Source organism: Protobothrops mucrosquamatus, unplaced genomic scaffold (assembly GCF_001527695.2).
Source record: "Protobothrops mucrosquamatus isolate PMUCROS unplaced genomic scaffold, P.Mucros_1.0 scaffold1635, whole genome shotgun sequence".
Taxonomy (NCBI): Eukaryota; Metazoa; Chordata; class Lepidosauria; order Squamata; family Viperidae; genus Protobothrops; species Protobothrops mucrosquamatus.
The window spans coordinates 162,840-187,159 of record NW_015387794.1 but is presented as its reverse complement, the minus strand read 5'-3'; the positions used below and the strand labels follow the sequence as shown (position 1 = coordinate 187,159).

Here is a 24,320-nt window from a genome sequence, read left to right as displayed (position 1 = left end):
TTTTTAAGCTACTGACTCCATTAAACACTAGATTGCACCCAAAAGGAATGCCATTTTTTCTGAATTACTGCTGACTAAATCTGTTTTCTGTATAGATTTTCTAGTAAAATGTGCCATATTATTATGCCATAATGAAACTTGTCATTTTTTCCCAGCATAACTAATATTTAGTATGTGCATTGTTCAAGAACTTGCTGGAACATCTTTTGATTAATTGTGAAGTACTTATTCTGGTATTTTGGAGCTTTTCTTGGCATCCACAGAAGCTTTTGTTAAAATGGTGAAAGCAGCCCCATCACTTTTGGCATTCATGTGACATGACAAATCATACACAAAACAGGCTAGACTTAAACAGAGCAATGCTACTTTCATAGCATAAAGGCTTTGGGAAATATATTCAGATATTGTGATCTGTCTGTATCTACAGAGAACAGAATTATGCAGTCAGTAGCTTTTCCCCATAACACTCTTTGGAAAGAAAAGTTGGACTTCAAGAAGCAGAATAAAAAAAATCTATTAGTGTTGGAGAAGTCTCTTGAGAAACCTATGAATAGCTAAGAAAGCAAACAAATCATGAATGACCAGGCTCAAATTATCCTATTTTAGATTCATTATGAAATGATCTACCTCTCTTGAGAATGTGTCATGCTGGGAAAGGTGGAATAAAAGATGACCAGCAGTAAGGTAGATAGACTTAATTATAGCAGTGATAAAAGCACCTTTAGAAACTTTGAAAAGCAGGTTGAACACAGATAATCCTGGAAAAAATATTTGGGAGCTGCTAAACATTAAACTGACTTGATAACTCCTTAAAATCCTAAAATTAATCAATTATTTGTAGCAAATATAATAACAACACAGCTGGTCACATTTAGGACTCCTTAAGGATTAACTGAAGACTTGGAGCTTTGTCTTTATATCAGAGACATAGGCTATAAAAGTATGATATGAAAAACACTGTTCTGATTCTTAAATAATTTGGGCTATCAGATCAAAGTGCCAAAATCTAGAGGACCAATAAATGGCAGAAAACAATTAGGGCAAGCTAGTAGTTATAGTACAGTGGAATTTTGTAGTCCTGGTCTAGTAGATCTATAATAATCTATAATAATCTAATGATGTTTGTAAGTGAAGAGTACTGTGTGGTATCTGTAACAAATCCTGGGAGATTGAAGAATGCTGATATTGCTGAAGAATGATTGATAATGCTGATGCTGAAGCATTGAGGCACTTGGGAAAAAATTGTTTCTGTCTTATTTTCATTTTCATTTGATTTCATTTATAGCTTATGCATAGGAAATAGCTCTAATAAGAGACAGTAAGGGAATTCAAATTCCCATTTTAAAAGTAGAAATAGATTATAGTTTGGCATTCACATTAAATAAGTCCATCTCATTTCCTTTTTTATTATAATTTAGTACTGTTTGTTTCAAAAAAAAGTGATACATGTTGATCTTGGCAATTTAAAATCTTGTGGTCACAGCATTGGACTTGAACTGTGTAAGTAAGTTTTAAAACACTTATCATCATTTTCAACTGTAGCAAGAGGTTGTAGCTCATGTGTTTGAAGGAACAACAGAACAATTTAACCTTATGGAAAACAAGAAAAAAAAACATTTCAAATGTTTTTAGGAAATTGAAAGACTGGAGAACAAATTAAACCACAGCCCAGAAAGATGGCAGTCACTGTGGGAAAGAGTTAAAGTAAATGTGAAAGAAGATTCAGGGAAAGACAATGTAAGTATTTTGACAAGAATCTTCAATCTTTCAGCAAAGGCTAAAAATAGTTGTCTCAAAATTCCACGTATATGTAGCACTGTTAAATTATTGAATATGGCAGTGCATGCATTTTAAATTCTTAACATACTTATAGTACATCTCTGTCAGTGGATTCACATTTCATGCTGAAATGGGATAATGATTTATTACTGCCAGATAATGCACCCAACCATAGTACTAAATTCCACTTCCCAACACTGTCCATCTTAATTATTTAAAAATGTTTTAGCTTTCTAAAAATTAAATCATATATATAGTTAGTGGTTGATAAATCCAGGTTAAACCATGAAACATGGTCTTGACCTAGACTTAAAAAAATGTCAGTGACTTCAATGGCTCCTTTCAATACAAGGACTTGGCACACTATGAGCACCCTTGGAGTAACATAGAGTAATACAAGGATGTTTGCAGTGAGAAAGGATAAGTAGCACTGCTTGAAGAATATGGAGGGCTGCAACAAAGAGAAACACGGAAGAAAAATTCATGAACAACTTTTCCACTTGCATAAGTCTGATTCCAAAGCATTGACTAAGAATTATACTATAAATGCAAAGGAAGCCAATATAAATTATTATTCTTGCATTTCAATCACCATCCCTATGCAGATCATCTTAATCTTGACCTTTAATTTATCCAGTTCCCTAGGTATGGGATAAATAACTTTCATACAGGCTAGCCATGCTCACTCAATTATACTACCATTCATTTTTTTCTTGAACATTAATATTTATAGTGCTTATTTCAATTCCAATTTTGATGTATCATTAAATATAAATCTCCAAAGTACTCCTTCCATTTTCCCTTACTTCAGTTTCATCTCAAATAACTTCACCTCTTTTTGTTTAAAATCCATTCATTTACAGGAAGTTCCTTGTTTAGCCCTCTTCACCTACTTCCAAAACAAAGTGGGCTTTTTTCCCATCAAAACATTTTCCATCCTTCTTTTAATTTTAACTTTTTCTACCAAATTCCTTGCAGCTATGATTTTCCCCACTACATGTGCAGTAATCTTTTATTTTTGCTGTAATTGTTCTCTTTACTTGCTCTTTTCCTCATTCACTTCATGTCATTGTTCTTCCCAGCATTCTTTTTCATGCTGCCATTAGCATAATTCCAAATTTCTTGGTTTTTTTGTAACCTAATTCTTTTCATTCTATTTCAAGCATTTTTTCCAGGTTCCACTCTCAACATACTGTAACCGAATAATGGTCTGTCCCACATTACATCTCTCATGCATCCTTCACTAAATCTTTTATTTGTTCATCTTAAACAATCAAATCAGTCATGCTTTTTGATGAATTCCCTTTCGATGTGTAAGCATTAATTTCTGCTTAAATCAGAAAACAAAGAGATCTTTATGTAAGCAGATATGTAAAATGCCATGCACTCACTCAAAATGTTGCACATGTTTTCCTAAAGCTCATCCGTGGTTTTTCCATTAGCATCATTCACTGGAGCACAACATGCATCTATTACCAGCATGTGACTTCCTACTTTCATATGCACTCCCAATAGCTTAAGTAAATCACAAATTCATACTTTCTGACATAAATGTTAACCATTTCATTCATAATTAGACCTACATCTCTACTCTCCAGCATGTATTCATTGATTATCTTCTTTAGTTCTATTGGGTCCTTTCTTTTTTAGTTAGTGTCTTGATAGAGACACTGTATATAGCACAGATATTGTGATATTTTAGCATGTGAATGAATCACATTGCAACATACTAGCTAATCAAAGCTACAGTAATTGCTAGAAATGAGAAATTTATGACCAAAAATGCATTAGCCACAAACACTGAATAAGTTCTAAACTATTTTTATAGATCCTTTCAAGTATCTTTTTTATTAGAAACTTGATGTGCCAGCTGTAGTGTCATGTGCCAGCTGTTGCAAGAAATAGAGTATAGCAATTCATTTCTGAAGTGTTTAATTTAGCCCCTGGATTTCTGTCACAAGGTTAGATTTAAGCAGTCACTGAAAAAGAGGTAAAGTATCTCTGTCTGGATCTTTGGCTAACCCACCATGTTTTTTTCAACCCCACACCATGTCACATTACCTTTTAAAGCATCAGAGACATCCTTCTGGCTCTTCGGCAATGTCTGTCAACCTGCACTCTTGTCAGAAGAGGTCTATATTGCATCTACCAGACAGTGGCTTGGGTGAAGAACGGAACAGCAACATTTCATCTTCCAATGGTGTAGAAAGGAGAGTAACAACACTGTACAATCAGTTCACATCAAAACACGATGAAAATAGGTAATCTGGGCTATCAGACTATGCTACAAGTCTGGCTTCCTTAAAACATTTTCAAAAGTGTTATATTTGCTTTATTTTCATTCTGTTTCAAATGACTCACAAAACATCCTTTATTAAAATTACTTCTTTTCCACTTGCAGCTTAATCTAGTTATTTATAAGACAAATTTATTACAGAGGAAAATAGTGCTCTCCAGATGGATTGGCTTTTGGCTGTGTTGGCTAGGAATTCTGAGGGTACATAAAGTCAGGTTAATTAACAGAAGAAAGTGTCACAGTACACCACAAATATTCACAGATATATTTTTAAAAAATGTGATGTGATAATCAAACGAAGGGCTCTCAAAATTTAAATGAACCTTAAGTGTTAAATCAATCTTAATCATATTCACACTCAGAAGAATCTGAAATCTTTGGTCTATAGTTTATTTGTCTGAAATTAAGGGTAAATTCATATTTATCAGTTAAGAAAACTTTCTGAGAATTATTATACCAAAATATAATAATATCACATTTTACCAACTTTACCAACTCCTACTAGCTCCAGCCTATGTCAGCCTGTGCCTGTGACTCATGCACTCACCAAACCTCCATATTGGAGGAGGAATTTTAAAAAAAACAAATAATATCACCCAATATCAAAACACTTTACACATCCTGCTCAGGAGTCTTGAAATAGTTCAAGCTGCTAATGTTTCAAGCTGTTAACATTTTGCACCCCATTAGAATAAATGAGTTACAGTAAATTAAAACCTACAGCTGGATGTTGAGGTAATGGATATTACTTTGGTAATGAATTAATAGGAAATTTCACTAGTGCATATTGTTCTTTGCTTTAAGTTCTGTACTATGAATTTAACTGAATTAATAAACATCATTAATATGTGGATATTTTTATGATTTCCATTGCTTAAAATAAGAAATAACATTTCTTTTTCTTCTAGATCTTTTGAAGGTACCCTTTACAAAAGAGGAGCTTTGCTAAAAGGTTGGAAACCACGCTGGTTTGTGTTAGATGTTACAAAACACCAGGTAAAGTGTAATAATGATCTGTAATATATGTGTACCATCTGCTTTCAGGAGAGCAGGTTGAACCCCAGAAGTATCCCTCACCCACCAATCTTCATCTGAAATGTTGTTTCTTTTCTTTGTTTATTTAAATGTACATTATTCTTTCATTATATTTTTGCATCATTTTCTTACCATCAGACTTCCAAGACCATGTTGAGCTTTAAATCAAACTTGCTTTTATATATTTCAGATTATTAAGTAGGTACTATGGATTGTGCATGCTTCAAAAATTACTGTGAGAAAGTGCCTCAAATTTCACTTGAGCACAGTAATTGTATGCTATTTTTTTCCCTCAGACTATCATGTGAAAAAGGTGCTACGTTCTTGCAAACTTAATCATAAAACTTTTACATTAATAATGAAATACTATTTTTGAATGCTAATTTTTAATCAAACAATGTTAAGAAATTATTTTTTACAATGTTGCTTATTTTTAAAATATTAATAAAGATTACATTATACATTTTCTCAAGCGCATCCCAATTATCCAACGTATTTGGATTTTTTTCTTTACTATCCTTAAGGATTTGAAATAATTATGAAATGATTTAGAATTTTCAGTATTTTGATTAAGGTATTTTATTAATTAAGTTTCAAGAGTTATAAACCATTTAACCCTTCCAAAATGGTTCAGAAGCTGTAATCCTGGACATCCCCTATACATCAGCATGCCTTTTATAATTGCCTTCTTCCCCTTCTCTATATTTGCTATGTAATCACTTTTATGCAGAGGTGAATTTTAGGAAATTAAAAACTGTCCATGACAATCGTAGCTACTCGATATACAGTTATTCACATTTTCAGTATAACAATGTCAAACTTTTCATATTACTATACTGGTTGCTTTTTTAACGTTTACTGTTTCTTTTCCTTTTTATCCTAGCTAAGATATTATGATTCCATGGAAGATGCTTGTTGTAAGGGCCATATTGAGCTTGCAGAAGTAGAAAGTGTAATCCCTGCTTCACCAACTATTGGTGCTCCAAAACATGCTAATGAAAAAGCTTTCTTTGATGTAAGTAGGTTGGCTCCAGACTACCATCTGCTTTAAATTAATAACAACAATTTGTACTCATAATCTGTGCTCGTACTAATCTGTGCAGAGATACAACTCCCTAATTTTTCTCAGCCAGATTTAACTACAGTGGACATTTGCAAGAATTTTTCTGGGAGTGGGGGTGATCTGCAGTATAGGATGTGACTGTAATTTGCACATAGAAAGTACACCAGTGTAACATATCTCTCCATTGCCCTGATATATCTGATGCTATATATATATTAAGTAACACCCCCTTTAATGTCATTTGATTTGTCAAAGGAAGGTTCCCACATTCTAGAATGGGAGTTTTGGAAGCTGTCTTACATCAAATCACGTATTTGTCCATCTGGTTCACTAATGTTTATGTGGACTGGCAGCAGTTTTGCAGAGTTTCAGATTGACGTCTCTCAGCCTTCCCAGAGTGACTACAGATTTAACCTGGGATTGATCCAAGCAAAGCAGATGCTATGCCACAAAGTTCAGCCTGGCTCTTAATTCACTAGACCAGTGTTTCTCAACTTTGGCAACTTTAAGATGTGTTGGCTTCAACTCCCAGAATTCCCCAGCCAGCATGCATTAGACACTGGCAATAGAATCTGTGCAGAATGTTTCTTAAATAAGGACATGGAGAAATAGATACATTTAGCCAGTACTCCATTTCTACCAATAGAAGAGAATATACTCAGGATTGAATTGCAGGGTCCTTGATGCTCTCTGTGGTTGTTTTCATGAAGACATCCCATTACCTGGCTAGGTAACATCTTCAGTGCTAGAAAGGAGTGGAGTTTACTCTCTGTTTATATATAGCATTTGTTTTGTCTTCGACACACCCAAAGATGGTGAGGGTGTTGTTTTCCCCTTGGTAGTTCCTTGATTAAGCTGTTGTTGACTGCTTGATTGATTGTTTGGTTTTGCTCCTGGTATTAATCCCTGCTTATCTAGGTGTGGGTTGCTGGCAAGGAATTTGATTCTTTTCTTTTTTAGCTTTTTATTGTCTCTTGGTGTGTAAATGTGGTTCATCTATGTGCCTGTTGGTGGATGATTTGTCTGAATGCCAAGCTTCAAGTAATTCCCTAGTATTTTTGGATGTAGTGTGATCTAGGATGTTCAAGGTTTTCCATTTTAAACTATGCTAAAGTCTGTTCATGTGTGGTGAAATTTTATCATGTCTTCTGATTCCTAGTTGGTGTTTATGGATGCACTTTGCTAGTCTTCTGCCTGTCTTTTCTTCTTTCTTTTTTGGTTTACTTAAAATATTTTGGAGGGCTTCATTTGGCTATTATGTTGATACCGTGTGGCTATAAATAGTCCATTAGTTATTTCAGAGACGTTTTTGATGCAAAAACATCTTTTTCATATCTTGTGTTATGAGCTGCTATATGTAAAACAGAGAGCAAATTCCACTCCCTTCTAGCAATGAAGATATTACCCAGTTAGGCAACGAAACATCTGCACAAAAACAACCAAGCGACAAAGACTCCACACTCCCTTTTCTTTCATAACTTATGATCAGCCATTTTTAGGGGTCACAGGATTGCCAAAATAGATGGGCCAAAATTTATGAAATGGATCTACTACTATTTTTTTCAATGGGTAACCCTGGGATCTAGATATTACCTAGCTGCTTAACAACCTGCAGAAAACTGTGCAAAATAATGCTTGATGTTGGATGGACTAGATGAAGAAGAAAAAAAAATGTTTAACACATATTAGACATAGGAGCTCTTGAGCAGTCAAAAGGCAAATAAAAGGATTGCTACTTTAGTATTAAGCAGCTCTTAAGGAAAAGATGGGATGGAAACAATATATTGGAAATCAATATATAATTTCTCTTCCTGACTTTCTTCAGTTGTGAAATTCCATTTAATATAGTTGGTAGCTCATCCTGAGGTTGTATGATCTAGGTAACACATATTAGACTGTATTATCTATCAAACAGATAGATAGGAAAGGAGAGCAATTTCCAAGGAATCAAATTTGCAAGACCGCAAATTTGCAAGACCGCCTCCTACCAAACACCTCCCTTCGACCAGTCCGCTCCCACAGAGAGGGCCTTCTTAGAGTGCCGTCGGCCAGACAATGCCGGCTGGCGACCCCCAGGGGGAGAGCCTTCTCTGTGGCAGCTCCTTCCCTCTGGAATGACCTACCCCCCGACCTACGTACAGTTGCGGACCTGCGCCTTTTTCGCCGAGCCCTGAAGGCCCATCTATTCCGTGCGGCCGGCCTGGCGTAGTTTGGATTATGTTTCAGTGGGGGTTTTTGTATGGGTGTGTTTTTAGAACAGGCCTATTATTTAATTCAATTTGAAAACAGAAACTATTTATTTATTCGTGGTTTTTAGTATCGCCTGTTCACCGCCCTGAGTCCCGCAAGGGAGATAGGGCGGTATATAAATTTAATAAATAAATAAATAAATAAATTGCCTCAGCATTTAAAACTGCTTGAAGAGAGAATTCTCTCTTTGCAGCCGCTGAGTCTATTGTTCTGTACACTCTATTTCCTGAGAAAAGTAGGGGAAAATGTCTGATTCATCGAATGAACTACAGATAACTTTTTTCTTACAACCATAATTGAAATTATGGTTGTAAGTCATGCTGATAGTTAAGCAGGTCCCCATATGACCACACCCAATTTTATGACCTTTTTTGCAGTGTCAATAAGTAAATCCAGTGTTCACAATGTATATTTTTGCCAGAAACTGGAATTAAATGCTGATTTCTGATTTAAAAAGTTGTAAATTGAGATCATCTGATTACAGGGCACTGCAAACTGCTATAAATGTGGAGGGAGCCCTCAGAACCTCAAAATTGGGACATAAGTAGCCCTTGGGAGGCCATTGTAACTTTCAGTGGTCACTAAAAAACCGGTCATAAGTTGAGGACTACTTGTATAGTAGAAAATCTTGATTTGCTTGCAGCTTCTCATTGCAAACTTCCCATGCATTTATAGACATGATTCTCTTTTCCAAATGGTAGATTTTTGAAGTTCATGAGAACAGCAGAGAGCAATGTTGCTGCTGCAAAGACTGTAATGGCAATAGGATTCATGAAGTATGGAAATCAAGTAATTAATACTGCTTTTATCTTTTAATTTTAATTGTGCAGCTAAAGACAAGTAAACGAGTGTATAATTTTTGTGCGCAAGATGCACAGAGTGCCTACCAGTGGATGGACCGGATACAAAGCTGCATTTCCGATGCATAATAAGGAATTTATTTTTGCTATCATCATCATCGTCATTTAAAAAGTATCTGTTGATATGCCTGAGTAACTCTGTTTCCAAGAAGAATTGTTTATTGCAGTTCAAACAGCCTTATATTTCAGCCACAGTGCTCAGAACATCATATTTCTTTTAGTTGATAATTTATATAATGTCTCGTTCTCCATTTGGAAGATACTAACTAACCTCATTGCCCAGAAAACCTCATCTTCAATACAATTCCAGGCTAAGTGATCCCAGAGGGATAACTTTTTTCTAGACACAGGAATGAATAATCCAGCAGAACACTTAATTTTTGGAAAATAATCCTGTATTTATCTTTAATCTTATTAGCTTCCTATTTTAGAAAAAGGGATTCGTATTCAGACCAGCAGTGTTTTCTGAGAAAGAGGTTATTTAAACCTTTAAACCCTGGAGTCCAATAAAAAGACACACTCAAGGCACCATAAATTAAAAGAAGCAGTTTCTTTTCTGTCTCTTGCTTTCTGAACATTCTGTCTTGAGAACTATCTTACCATTTTTCTACTAGTTAATTCATCTTTGTAGATGAATGGAAACCAAGATCAGGCCTCAGGAAGAGGAAATGCTAACAAATACAAAAGTTGTATATTAACTTATGTGCTGTTCTGTTCATTGTAAAAAGAAAAAAAAATGCACTAAACAAAGCAAACACTTGCACTGAAATCTTTGAAAACAGGCATTTTGAAGGAGAGAAGTAAATTATTTATAGCAAAATGCTAGCAAGATAACAACAATTTAAGATAATGATATGTACATAATTTGGCTTGATGTGATGTAATTTGATACTTTAAATGTTTTTGCACATAAATTGGAAGAATGTTTTTAGATTTTTTAACATTTGCCAGTGTGTTTGTTCATCTTAAAAATCTCTGACAATTTTTTTACAAACCAAAATAAAAGCTTTTCTTGATAGTGACTTTTGAGTGTAACAGCCCTAGAAAGAAAATATGTTTTCTTTAAAAACTAATTCATTAAAATTAATAGCTCAATGTTTGTTTATACTAGCCAGTATTTTCTAGGGTTTAGTGACGTCACTTGTAAGTTAATGGCTGAGTTCACATGTAATGCTAAGTCAAAGTTTAATGGAATAAGGGTATCTTACTTGGACTGATGAATGAATCTCTTCCTTTGGTGTTTTGGAAGCTGTCATATTAAATTCCATTCTAAGAGCTGAATCTGGACAGTGATTAATCTTCACTAAAGTTGTCTATAACAAGCCATTGGTTTTTGAAATAGCTTATTTTTTTACTAACCAGAGTTAAAATTAACCACAGTTTATTATTATGAACCTTAAATTATGATTTATCAAAACTAAATCAAGAACTGTTAGTGTGCTTCTCTTACATATGTTAGAGAACGCAAAGAAAAGGGGAGCCCAAAGGTCCAAAGCTCTCAGTAGTTCCTCCTGATATTAAACCACGGTTTAGCATTATGTGCAAATCAAGCCAGTATTGACTAAAACTGATTTCACTTGTAGGATTTCAGTTTCTGGAATTGTTTACCTTTTTTAAAAAAACCACTATTTTCCCTATTTTTCTAATGAATAGTGAATACAGATTTCACACTACACAAAATAGGAAATATTTCTTTTTTAAATATATTTGGATTTCCAAACTTAAAGAAATGAAGGATTTTTCTAGCATTTTCAGCTGATAAATTACCACTTGTGAAAAAAATGGTGTTTGCACATTCATGTACTTTTCTTTGTATATGAAGTACTTTTCTATGTGCTTTGTAAAAAATAATGATTGTGTTTGTTTTAAAGTTGTTAAAAAATATACACTACTCATACAGTTATAACTAGGAATTTTAATTATTTTATATATGTTCCATAACTAGCATTTGTTAACTACCTTGTAATAAAGATACTTCATATGACAACATTCCTTCTTTATCCAGTGGAATAGTTAATACCATATCTTTAATTGTATAATTTAGATCCCAAGTTATCCTGTAATAAAATTCATATTTTTGTACAGAAAATGCCATTTTGCATGTGAAAAACTGTTCTTTGCTCTATTTTTTCATTGTTAAATTCAAAGCATTCCATGAATATCACAAACTGGCCATATCAGTTAGCTGCCTTGAAAAGTTAAGCTATGTATTTCATTCTGTGTTGACTGAATAAATAAAAATTGTATGAAACATAAATATGGCTAAAAGATACAAATAATATAATAGCAACTGATTATTCAGGTGTTATTGGAAATGTCGTTGGAAAGCTCATACATCTGACTGCAACTTGTCCTTGGGAAGAAAAATAACCAATTTTTTTCATGGGGTACAGGGTGGATTTGATTTAAATCAACTCGATTTAAATCATAATTTTTAAAGAGCAACTGTCACCTCTGTCCTGCAGCGGCTCCTCCTCTGAACCGCTGTTGACTCACCGACAGTCCCATTCACTTTAATGGGACAGCTGCACTCTTTATTGCATTGCTTGAATTTTGCACACATAACTACTTTACCCATAGGTAGAGGAACTTTATTAAAATATTCCCAAACTGGGTCTTTGTTACGGCCTGCTGCCATTTTGTTCTTCAAGGGAGGAATAAAGCACTTCAAGCGATGTGCAGAAAGATCGCAAGGGTTATAAGCTGCTTAGAAGGTTTCACTTTCATTTTTACTGCTTGCCCTTCCTCCTCACACTCAGAGCCTGGTACAGATGCATTTCTCTTCAAACATTGATACAGTTTGTAGTGTACATAGATTTGCAAAACAATGGGATAAAGGAATATTCCTGAACTTTGTTTTATGATTTATCTCATGGTTACTGTGAAATTGTGTGAATGCATCAATGCAGTGCATGTTATCTCAGCTTGCAGAACTTGGATTCATTGAATGAGTTTACCAAAAATGTAAATATTGCAGAATATACAGCCTCATGCTACATAACTAAGCTCCATTTCATGCTGAATAAACTAAATTATTAATGTATCTTACAGAAAACTATCTTTTGATAGATTTTTACTCCAATAGCATTTTATTAAAATAAATTTGACAAAAATAAAAAAAAATCCGATTTAAATAAAAAAAATCTGATTTTTTTAAAAAAAATTATTATTATCCATCTGATGGGGCATAACTTGTAAAGGACATAGATTCCTTTTTGCTATTTAGTGTGTGTAAATTAAATTGTATATTAAATTGAAATATCAGCAAACTTTTTATAGTAAGAGCATAGCTCTTATTATAAAACTACTAACTTGTATAATTCACAATTTCTAGCCAGATGAGTGCACAATTTACTGGTTTTCTCTTAATAAGTTGCTGTCTTACGGCAACGGCAGTAAGCGTGTTGTGATTGCCTTCCTTATGTTATATATGACCATGCTAGCCAGTTTGGGGAAGCAATTTTAGATATATATATTTTGAAAGTTATTAAGTTCCAACCATCTCTTTTTTCTTTGTTTTGGTATTTTTGCACAACAGTATTGCTATTTTTAGCAATAGCACTTAGACTTATATACCATTTTGCAGTGCTTTACAGCCCTCTCTAAGCGGTTTACAGTGTCAGAATATTAAACCCAACAATCTGGGTCCTTATTTTACTGAACTCGGAAGGATGGAAGGCTGAGTCAACCTTGAGCCGGTCAAAATTTTGCTTCTGGCAGTGGGCAGAGTTAGTGTGCAATACTGCATTCTAACCACTGCACTATCACGGCCCAACAATTACTTTAAAACCAAAGGCCTCCATACATGATTATTTCCTTAATATCTGTTTCATCTGGTCATGAATTGCCTTGCCGGTGGAAAGAAATGTAGACAAACTCAGCTCACATCCAGGCAGAGGTGAAAAGAGGACAAAACACAGCCTGCCAGGTAGGGGTGGGCAGTCCTTCCTTACCAGCAGCCATCATATCTGGTGCACCTAATGAATTTCAGAAGGGCGAGCATCCGAAGTCCCAAATAAAGAAACCGGTTACAGCTGATGCTAAAAGCAAGGTCAGAAACCAAGCTGAACTATTACCAGCAGCTAAAACCGGTGAAGGCAAGAAGTCATTTTGGGTTATATGCAATTTTTTGTGAAGGTTCTGTCTGCTTAATATTTTTAAGTAAATGTTGCTTTGTTATGGGGACTGGGGGGACTCTTTCATTTTGTGAAAAAGTCCCATGAAGCATAATAAGTATAATTTGGTCTATTTACATTCATAATAGCAGTGCTATGTAGTACAAGTACTACAAAAAGTAAAAGTACTATTGTACTTTTCTTAACCTTCAAAAGTAGTATGAATAGTACTACATTTAAAGTAGTGCTAATAGTACTGTTAGAAGTAAAAGTACTATTAGCACTATTTTAAATGTACTATTCCTACTACTTTTGAAGGTTAAGAAATATTGGAACTTCTCAGCAAAAATAGCAGATGTTACATATTATGAAAAGAAGCAAAGGAATCTGATGAATAGATGGCACATTTAAACATTTACAAGGAGCTAGAAGTCTCAGTTAAAGCTGCTGATTCCTGAAGCACGTAGTGGTACTTTGGAACATTGCTGGAAATACGATTACTAATATCTTTAAAAGCACGCAGCTAAACAAGGCAGAGAAAAAATTTTTGGAGTTGTAAAAGTTTGCAGGATGTGTATCGAAAGGGGAAAAAAAGACATTTGAGAGATATAAACTCTATAAAAATATTTCTTTTAAGAATTTTTTTAAAGAATTCCTTGCAGATTCAATTTTTGGCAGAATACCATATTTCAAATAGCAATAAGATTTCCAAAAAGTAAAAAACAAAATTGTAGAACATGTTTATCTGATGCCAAAGGAGTTGCAAAAGTAATTATTAAGGATTAATTAAAATGGCAATTTCTGTTTTCAGTTTTTACTTTTATAAAGTAGAGTTCATACCCAGAATGAAAACAAGTCAAAGCTGCATCTCATAAAATAGAACATAAAAGAACAAATGCAAGCAAGAAGGCAACTGGAAATCAGTATGTGGATATTTCTGACTATATGGATAAAATATCAAATATCGAAAATATCCTATCATCTTTAAAAAGAAAGGTAAATGAAAAAACAGATATATGTGCTGATTTCAAAAAGGTGACAGAATCTACAAAAGATAATTGATAGGAGCAAGCTGAAAAACCAAAACAGTGTGTTAGTCATCATAGAAATAAATAGAAACGTAGCACTGTAGTTTATATCCAATAGAATGTAATAAATATGTATAATTACAGCAGTTCCCATTGGCCACAAAACAAAATATAGTTAGTGAGGGCTGATACAAACTATTTTTTGGTTGTGGATCTTCTGAATCTGGCAGAGTCTGCTACATGAACAACATTCAACTGTCTATTTTTAATACTTCATTTGGAATAGATTTTCTTAGACCTTCGTTTGAACTAAAATCAACCTCAACTTTCTATATTGAACCATATATAGTATAATAAATACTGATAATGGTATGAGAGATTATATTAAAGGTAATACAAGTTATACAGGGCAATTGAATTGAATTTTGACAGACAAGTTCAAGATTTAAATCACCTTTGAAGGACGGAAGCCTCAAATTTATTCTGTCAGAAATCTAAATCTTCCTAACTGGAGCCTGACCTCTGTCCCATAGGAGTATGACTTGGTTGATCTCACTGCCACTATCTTATAGAGGTGCCTCACCTACTGTGTTTCTCGGACCCGGTCTTATATATTTTTTTGCCTGCAAAAGAGGCATTAGGTCTTATTTTCGGGGGATGTCTTATTTTTTCCACTGTCTACCCTCGCAGCTGTGGCACCAATAGCCCCGTCCAGCAGGAGCCCACGTGGTCGCTGCCGGCCCACTTCTGCAGCCGCTTGCCGCCACTCATGCAAGTCACCCCAGGCGAGGCAGGTGTTGGGGTATGGGAGACCTGGCTGCGGGAGCCCTGAGGTAAATGGGTGTGGGGTGCGTGGGGCAGTTCCAGCCCCCCCTCCTGCCTTGTTCACCTCATGGCGGCACTGCAAACTAGATGGAATGGGCGGGTAGCCAGTTGCGCAGGCTCTTAACTTGGGCTTATTTTGGGGGTAGGATTTATATTAGGCACACATGTAAAAATCAAGCTAGGCTTACTTTTGGGATATGTGTTATTTTCCGGGAAACATGATAGCAACCTCCTCCTAGGCCCAATGTGTAAGAGTAGGAGGGTTTTCACACCCAGCTGCTGTTTTGATGACTAAAAAGGTAAAATGGAATAAATGTTACAGTGCCATCTTCTGGCCATATAATCTCAAGGTTTATGATGAAAACTATTGGCTCTTTTTCTACCTTAAGAGGTAAACCAATCTCACAGGGGAGAAACACAATTAAACTTCATTTTTAAAAAAATCATAGAAAAAAAAATCTTAAGTATTAAAATGCCCACAAAGATATTGCAGAGCTGTTCTGATCTGGGAATCCAACAAATGCAAATGAATTGAAACTTTCACCCCAAGGTGATAAAGTCTGATATTTAGATTGACAGGAAGGTTGCACTATAATGAATAGTGATTGACTGTGCACTATGCGGAGATTCTAACTTAGGTAAGCAAGAATATTGAAATCTAGCAGAATATGCTAATATGTTTCAAGTTCCTCTTTCAAAATACTCAGTGGATCTGAGACACCATTATCAAAGGTGTTTGCAAATTAAAAATGTTTATTGAAACTGATCCACTTCTTCAGGTTTCTATAGCCAGAGGTCAGCCAGTGGCCATAAATACTTTCAAATAATGGGAGGAAATGTTAGGGGTCATGAAGATTGTTGCATTCAGCAGCTATTGAGGAAGACACTACATAAACCTTGGAGGAATATCTTAGGAATAGCCAAGGATCTCACTTAACATTTTTGGGAGGCTAGGAACAATGTCGAGAGGCAGGAAAGTTTTTTGTAGGGCATGGGGGACAGGGGGCCTTTTTGGGAATTTTAATTTTCATCTATTTCCCACTCAACCAAAAGGAAATTATGCAACCTATCTTCAGAGTCTTTATCAAACGAGGATGACAAGATTAGAAAAAAAGCTTGAAGGCTGCATATAATCCTTCCCCAGAACCAGACTTTTAATATATTTCCCAGATCCCAGATTTTTATTTTTATTTTCAAGGGATGAAACTTGAAATTTAAATGGGAAGATCTGGAGATTGCGGGGAATTCATTAAGCTGACAAAACTGTTGGTGCTTATGAACTGGGCAGGGGTATTGCAGATATCAATGTGGCAAGGTGGTTATTAATTTCAGCTGAACCGACCCCCTATTAAGATATTAAGGCTACCCTGGAGAATATTCTGAATCTTTGTCTTCCATATGTCAGCTGTTGGCAGAGCTCTTAGTGATATTTCTGTTAAAAGATTCCTGACCATAGGTGCATTTATACATAATCAATTTATACATAATCCATAAAGCAATCTTGACACTTTAATTTTATCAATATATACCAAAGCCTAGCACCCCTTTTCATTTTCTGAAAGGAAAAAAAACACAGTTCACCCATATATATATGAATATGAAGTTGGCAAGTATTTTTTATTTCCCTCTTTATAATTCTGGCTTCCAATTGTGGGGCAACAACAACAAAGGGTAAAGTCCATCTCATCAAGGACAGATTTCTTCTTTAGGCTGAATAATTCAGTTCTTCATTCTGTTTCTTGTAAACTCACAATTCCCATAACGTGTTACATTGATAGCATGGGGTTTATAGCCCAGTGCTCCCAAACATAGCTGTTATTTGTAAATGGTTGTATTTTACCAAAGCAGCTCTACAAATCCCCCTTTTTAAAAAGTCAGTTCTGGATTCTATAATTACTTAGCTTTAACTTGTTCGTCTTGAATAGTAAAGACTGCAGGACTCTGATCTGTAATCATGTTGGTAGTTCCAAGCTCACAGTTGCTTGCTTTAACTTAGTCACAACTTGATCAGAAGCCTCCAACTGAGATATTTTATATGTCCAAACACATACTGCTCAAAAGCTGTATTCTTAAAACATGTTCTAAATTGTTTGGGGACTTCCTCAGCACTTGGGTATTTATCCTCCTCCTCTCCGAAGAAAACAGAAGGGTCATAAAATATACGTGTATCTTCTCCTATACAGTGTAACAAATGCTATATTTTGTAGATGCATCTTTTATTCCACTTGAACCTTCTCCCACTGCTTCCAATTTTCTGCAGTATTACCCTGAATGGCTGAGGTTATCCTGCAAATACCTATTCTAATCACATGCTCTTACATCTTCAACAGCAAGTTCACATGTGGCTTCAAGCAGAACAACTTGTATCTATCTCGCTGCATGCACTACACAACATACAGTCTTTATCACTGCAGCATGGCCTTGGCCAAAGCTAAGATAGCCTCCAGCTGGCTGCTGAGGTCATATAAACAATATTTATTTGGCTCAGTAAAGTTGTGTGAGCCATAGATACTAAAACAGAAGGTATAACATTCACTTTTAATAAATTTAAAGGGACATAACAGCTAAGTTCTGGAAAGTTGAAAGGATGATGACAGCTAATCCTTGGTGGGGTAAGAACTAGAGGGTTTTTCTATTCCTTAAAGTAGAAGCTTTCTTTTTTTTTCTTTTGATTGATAGATCATGTACCATCAGGTCAATATCTTAGTGGCCACATAAATAAACATTTTCCAATATGATCTGTCCTTACGTTGGCCCTTCAGATCTTCTAGTGATGCACCCCTCACTGCTTTAATTGAATCTATCCATCTTATTGAATATATCCACTGGTCCTGAATTGATAGAATTGAATCTATTCACCTGGCCCTTTTTTCTTCCACCTTTTCTACCATTATGGATTTCTCAAGCTAGAGCTTTACATAATGTCTCCAAAAATATGATAATTTGAGCCTGGTCATTGTGTCTGAAATGAAAATTCTGGATTAATTGCTTTCTTGGTTATCCACCATAGTCCCAGAAGTCTTCTCCAACAAGAAAGTCTAAAGCAGAGGTTTTCAAACTTGGCCCTTTTATAACTTGTGGACTTCAACTTCCAGAATTCCACAGCTAGGCACACTAGCTGAGGAATTCTGGGAGTTGAAGTCCGCAAGTCATAAAAGGGCCAAGTTTGAAGACCCCTGGTCAATACTCCTTCTATCCTGCATCTTCAAAGTAGTGCTTTTGCTTCCCTAGGGAGTCACAAGGAAAACCATTCCAGGCATGTTTCTGATGTTTGCAGGTATGGATATTCTTTAGTAGTACATTTGCCAAGTAGCTTCCATCCAAGGAAGAATTTGCCTGAGAAATTACCCACAGGCCTCTGCTGATAACTATTTATATCTCATGTCTGGCTAAATTTAATACAGTACATCCAAAATTCAGCTCAAATTATAGTGTCACAAGTAAATTTGTTTACCTCTTTGGATTATACTAAAAATTCTGGCAATAGATTAAATGTGGACTGTACTAAGTTGTTGGCCATGATGGATTGTCTGTGATTGCTCTGAAAGTATCATAGCATTATCTGAGTTTCAACTTTTCCCATGGTCACTATTGTTGCTTTCTTGGGCACTACCAATGGAGAGGTGCTACTGGAGGGAGTAAGGAAGGTGCAATGCTCACAACTTTGAGGACGGGTTGTAAATAACTATTTCTGAGGGCATTGCAACATGGAATTGCGGTTAAGTGAATGGACATAAATTGAGGACTATCTATAATCTGTATTCAGTTTAAAGTTTACTGAGAAGAGGAGTGAAAAACCTTTGCCTGCCCAGTGGTGTTGACACAACATGGCCCCCAGCATCCTTTTCATTAGTCCTGCTGGCCAGGGCTGCTGTGGTTCAAGGCCATCCAGAAGGTTACAGTTCTCATATTAGTTTACTACATTTCTCGAAAAGTAATACTATTTTTCCCAAGTGATTTTTCTAAAACAGATTTGCTGGGAATATGGTTATGCAACCAAAAATCTTCTTCCTGTCTCATCTTTCTTTAATGAGTATCTTAAATTCAAGCTTTCCTTCCTTTCTGAGATACACAGTATTGCATCAACATTATTATATAAGGATACAAGGACATCCTTCTAATATTCGGGGCTAATATTTTTCCTTTCTAAGTCAGCATCCGATGGCAAGTAACATGGGTGAAGATACCATTTAAAAAAAAATTATTCTAGACTCAGAAACTTTGTACCATGTCTGATTGCAAGGGCAGCAATGGAGCTTCAGCTCATTGACTCCTTTTGTGGTATTTGGGGGAACTTTAGAAGAAAAATATCTCAAATAAACAAAGGATAAAGTATTCTATTAACTCAAACTCTTGTTTAGATGTGTTGGATACAGATGCATAACATTGCTGGGAACAATTTGTTTTTGTAGCATTGACTAAGTCTATGATATCTGAATAATCTTTATCTTGAAATTTTTTCAGCTTTTTTTATCCCTTCATTGAATGATAGTTGTTTAAATTGCATCTTCCCGCACAAGTTTTGTTTTTTTATTTGGATTTTCCAGCTTTTCAGTGAAAAAGAAAAAAAAGAAAGCCCTTTCTGACTGGACATATACCAGCTTAAAGCACTGTCATGTACTTTTGACTTAGACTCGAAAAGGCAAATATATCTATAATTAAAATTTTATAAGTGAAAGTCTTTGCAATGAACTTCTAGTAAACTAGGAAACTAAACAGGTAAAATGGAAGTACCAATAAAAGAGAATATTTGGAACTCAGGGTTGAATTGTGGCATCCTCTGAACTTAGTAGAAAGTAGAGCTTCTGCATAAAGTTTTCTGCGAAATTCGAGATACATTTTCTAGAGATTTGTACAAGGGTTCATTTGTGACATTTCTCTGCCATCCCAAATCAAAGCTCATAAACAATTGAAATGCAAAAGAATATAAACTTAAAAACAGATAATAGAATCGTGGACTTTTAAAACACAATTTGTAGATCCTAAAAATGCAATGCCCCGATGTTAAATCTGAGAGGTCAGAACTACTGTAAATTTTAAAGGATTGGATAATGGAATAATGGAAAGGTTTTGACCACAAATAAAATGAGAAGACCCTCTAAAAAGAAAGTTCTCTATGCAGTTTACAATTTCCCTTCCCCCAAAACAAGCAAGAGTTGACAAACCTTACATATCAAAATTGAACCTGCAGTCCAATGGTAAGTTGCCTCTTCCACAGAATTGTTTCTGAAATAAATTTTACTCATAGGAAGATGTGTATATGTCTGTTTAGGAGGATTGCAACATAAAAAAAAGGTAACTTTTGGCAGACAGAAGTTTTGCACAGGTGCCAAAAATCGTAAGGTTTACCAAAATAGAAACCTTAAGAGCATAGGATTATTATCAGTGTGATGTTTTATTTTATTTATTTATTCTTAAATTTATACGCCACCTGTCTCACTATCCAAAGCATCTCTGAGTGGGTAAGTCTTAGATAGCAGAGACATTAGGGCTACCACATTTCAGTTACAAAAATTCAGAAGGCCACTAGGCGTCCTCAAACTACGGCCCGCGGGCCACATGCGGCTCAACCTTTTTATCTGGCCTGCCTCAACCTCCCGGGCAAGCCGTCCAATCGCATGGAGAGGGTGAATGGATGGTGGTGAGAGCCCCAGCCAATGGCGGGATGGCGAGTTGATGGGAAAAGATGTTTTTTCCCCAGTTTTTCCCTCATGCGCCCAAGGGCGCGCTCACACTTTAGCTACGCCTCCTTCCTCTCCTCCTCTCGCCTATTCGCGTTTTTACCTCAGGACCAGGCTGAGAGGTTTAGGCCTCGCTTGCAGCCTCGGCCTCACTTTGGGCAGCCAAGCCTGGTGATGATGATGCCACAGCTGCTGCTGCTTTTGAGGTGGGTCCCTCACTAGGCGAGCCCCAGCCTCCGTTGCTGCCGCCACCACCACCACCATGCCAACCAAAAGGAAACTGGTGCCACCGGTCCTCAACATCACCCCCACCATCGCCGAGGGACCCAGACCCACCGGCGGTTGGAGTGGGGCTGCTAGAGTGGGGTGCCGGTTATGGGGAGTGTCTCTGAGGATGGTGGTTTTCTTGCAGATGTTTCAGGACCCAAAGTGGGATAATAAGTGAACTAATGATGTTATCTAGTTTGGGTCATAAGACGTCTACAAGAAAGCCACGAAGCTCAGAGAAGACCAAAGAACCCACAGCTGCCCTCCTTCTCTTCTCCATTCCACAAACCTCCTCTCTTCTGGCATTGCTGATGTTACCTAGTTTGGGTCATGAGACATCTGCAAGAAATGCTGAATGAAAATGGCACCTTGCCTTTCTGACAGATGTAACAGAGCTACTTAACAGTTTCAATTTGCAACTTCAAGGAAAGGAGAAGCTCATCTGTGATATGCATTCACATGTGAAAGCATTTGAAGTAAAATTGGACATACTCATTAAACAAGTGAGGGAGGAAACTTCTGCCATCTTCCCACAACTCAAAAACTATTTGTGGAAAAACCAGCAGTTGCATTCCGAAACAAAACATGTGTGGATTCATTGGAAATGTTGTATATTTTCTTCACTTAAAAACTCATTCAAATAATTAACCAATTCATTTTTCTTGTTTCATTTTTTTCATTTTATACTTGATTTTACATTGTTCTATAATCATTATTTTTTTTCAAACTATAGTCCGCCCCCCCAACAGTCTGAGGGGCAATGAACTGGCCCCCCGTTTAAAAAGTTTGAGGACCCCTGTCCTAGATAAAGGGATTGCAGGAATATAAATTGATAAAAGGAGAAAAAAAAACCTCTGTACAATTTCCTTCTCTGTCTGCAGGATCTCAGTGGTGATAATTCAGTGGTGGGATTCAGCCAGTTCGCACCAGTTCGGCAGAACCGGTAGCTAATTTTTTCTTGCCCAGGCCCAGAATGGACTTCTGGAAGCGGCATCCACACAGAGAACTGGTTGTTCACATATTTGAATCCCACCACTGTGATAATTCCAATAGCTTTGTACAAGTTCCTAGAACTTGTCAGCACCATAAGCAGAAGTTCTTTGTCTCAAAGGAAATACATCAAAATATTACATAAGTCTCTTTTAACAAGAACTAAAACATCTGACATCTTTCTCTTTTTTTAGACTTATTAAACAAACTATTAATAATAACAACTATTCCAGCTATTGCATAGAGTTAGTCCACGTGAATGAAAGTCACAAAAAAGAAAATATTTTTGTGAACAAGAAATTGCCCAACAGAAAACACTGTAGTGCTACATCATTTTTAATTCTAATCATATTTGATACTGCAAATCCTTTTCTTTAAATGATTATATAAAGAATAGATGACCTGGTTAATCTATTCAGATTCAGAGATGAAGTGATTCAGCAGAGCTTCTTCAATAATTTCATCAAGTTATTAGAAGCAGCTCACTTCAACCCTAGTGTGTGTGATCCTCAACATAGTAGGCTACAACTGCATTGAAAATTACTGATGGTGTTCCTCAAAAAAGCCCTTATAAAAGTAGCATACATGAAGATTATGTTTAGAAATCTGTATTGTTATCCTAGTTTTAGCATTTTAATGCTGTAAGTCACCTTGAGTATGGTAAATCAGAAGGCATACAAATCTTTGTAATAAATAAATAAATGCAATGAAGTCCATATATAGAGGGTAGTATATCATCAATATAGGGAAAGAGAACATTGTTTGAAAAGACTTCTCATTGGGAGAAGTGCTTCACTTTCACAATGAATTGGCTTTGTGTTTTTCTGGTTGTGTTAATCCTTATGTAGGTGATACACTATGGAGATCTTGTAAGCTGAAAAAGCCCTATGAATTTCTGAATCATTGAAGGGAGTCTTTCTTTGCTTTTTAAGAATTTGTGAATGTTTTGCACACTTTGAGATGATATGCTATTACCCTACAGAGTTACAGACCCCAAGAAGGAAGTCCTACCTGCTCAGAATTGAAAAGTGAACTTGCAGGAGTATATATCAATTCTCCTACCAATCAAAAACTATCTTACAACCTTAAGGGGTGATAGCTGAATTCTATTGGTACACTGTCATCTCTTTTGATAGCATGGATGCTTCTCACTGATTTGTCAATAAGGAATCCACCCAAAGCAAACACCACAAAGCAAAACTCATCTCAGGCACTTAGCTGTCCACACACTGAACTAAACATCTCTGGAAGGCAGAGTTATTTCATGATAGGATATTCTTTGTTTGTATGAATCAGCCAGGGTTATTACATAATAACTTATATAAGAAATGCTTTATTTTTTAGCATGAATTATTTCAACAGAAAGTCATCCCTTAATACACACCTACATTTTTTCCTCTTGTGCAGTTTTTGCATCCAATTTCAATATGCTGTTTTCAACAAGAGAAAGCTTAAAAAATATTTATAATGGATGATGCTCATCAAATTTCCTTCTTTGTGGTTTTATCTTATTCATACTATGCTGTTACTAACAAGACTTCAATGCACTAGTAGTTCAATTACATCAGCTCTCCTGTTGGTTAGCCGCATTATTGGTTTAAGCAAAACAAAAATGTTTATTTATTTTTCCTTATTTTTGCCTTTTCCCCAAATAATTTAAGAATGATGTTGCTCAAGTTTTGGAGCAATGCATGACTGAATATCCTGTTGCCTCCAAAAGTCACCACCTGTCTGTTTTAGCCAAAGAGGAGATGGGAAGCAAATATCTTTGAACGGAGTCAGAGTATTAAATGCTACCTCACTCTCTGTGTTGCTTGACAAGTTAGGATGGGAAATCTAGTAAGGATCTGTTTTCATATCTTAATCATCTCATCCAGTTCCCAGCTAAATAACTCTCCCAGTGTGCATAAATATAAACATAAATGAATACAGGTACCTAGAATTTATATTCTGACACACTGACACTGATTTCTTTATGTTATTGCAATATATTGGAAACATAATAATTTCCAGTCTCCAAACTGTGTGTGTGTGTGTATGTGTATGTGTGTGTATATATGTGTATATATATATATAATTAATATATATAATTAATTAATATATATAATTAATATATATATATATATATATA

The 24,320-nt window shown here is 35.6% G+C and overlaps 1 protein-coding gene across 1 annotated transcript in view; it reads left to right on the top strand.

Moving 5' to 3' along the window:
• Nucleotides 1-11,521, top strand: part of SBF2 (SET binding factor 2) — a 210,926-nt gene extending 199,405 nt beyond the window's left edge. The window contains exons 36-40 of the mRNA XM_015822660.1: nucleotides 1,633-1,737; nucleotides 3,850-4,040; nucleotides 4,984-5,071; nucleotides 5,994-6,125; nucleotides 9,254-11,521. Of these exons, the coding sequence (XP_015678146.1) occupies nucleotides 1,633-1,737; nucleotides 3,850-4,040; nucleotides 4,984-5,071; nucleotides 5,994-6,125; nucleotides 9,254-9,352 (615 nt within the window). The 3' untranslated portion in view covers nucleotides 9,353-11,521. The remainder of the gene's footprint in view (nucleotides 1-1,632; nucleotides 1,738-3,849; nucleotides 4,041-4,983; nucleotides 5,072-5,993; nucleotides 6,126-9,253) is intronic.
• Nucleotides 11,522-24,320: the final 12,799 nt, after the last annotated feature.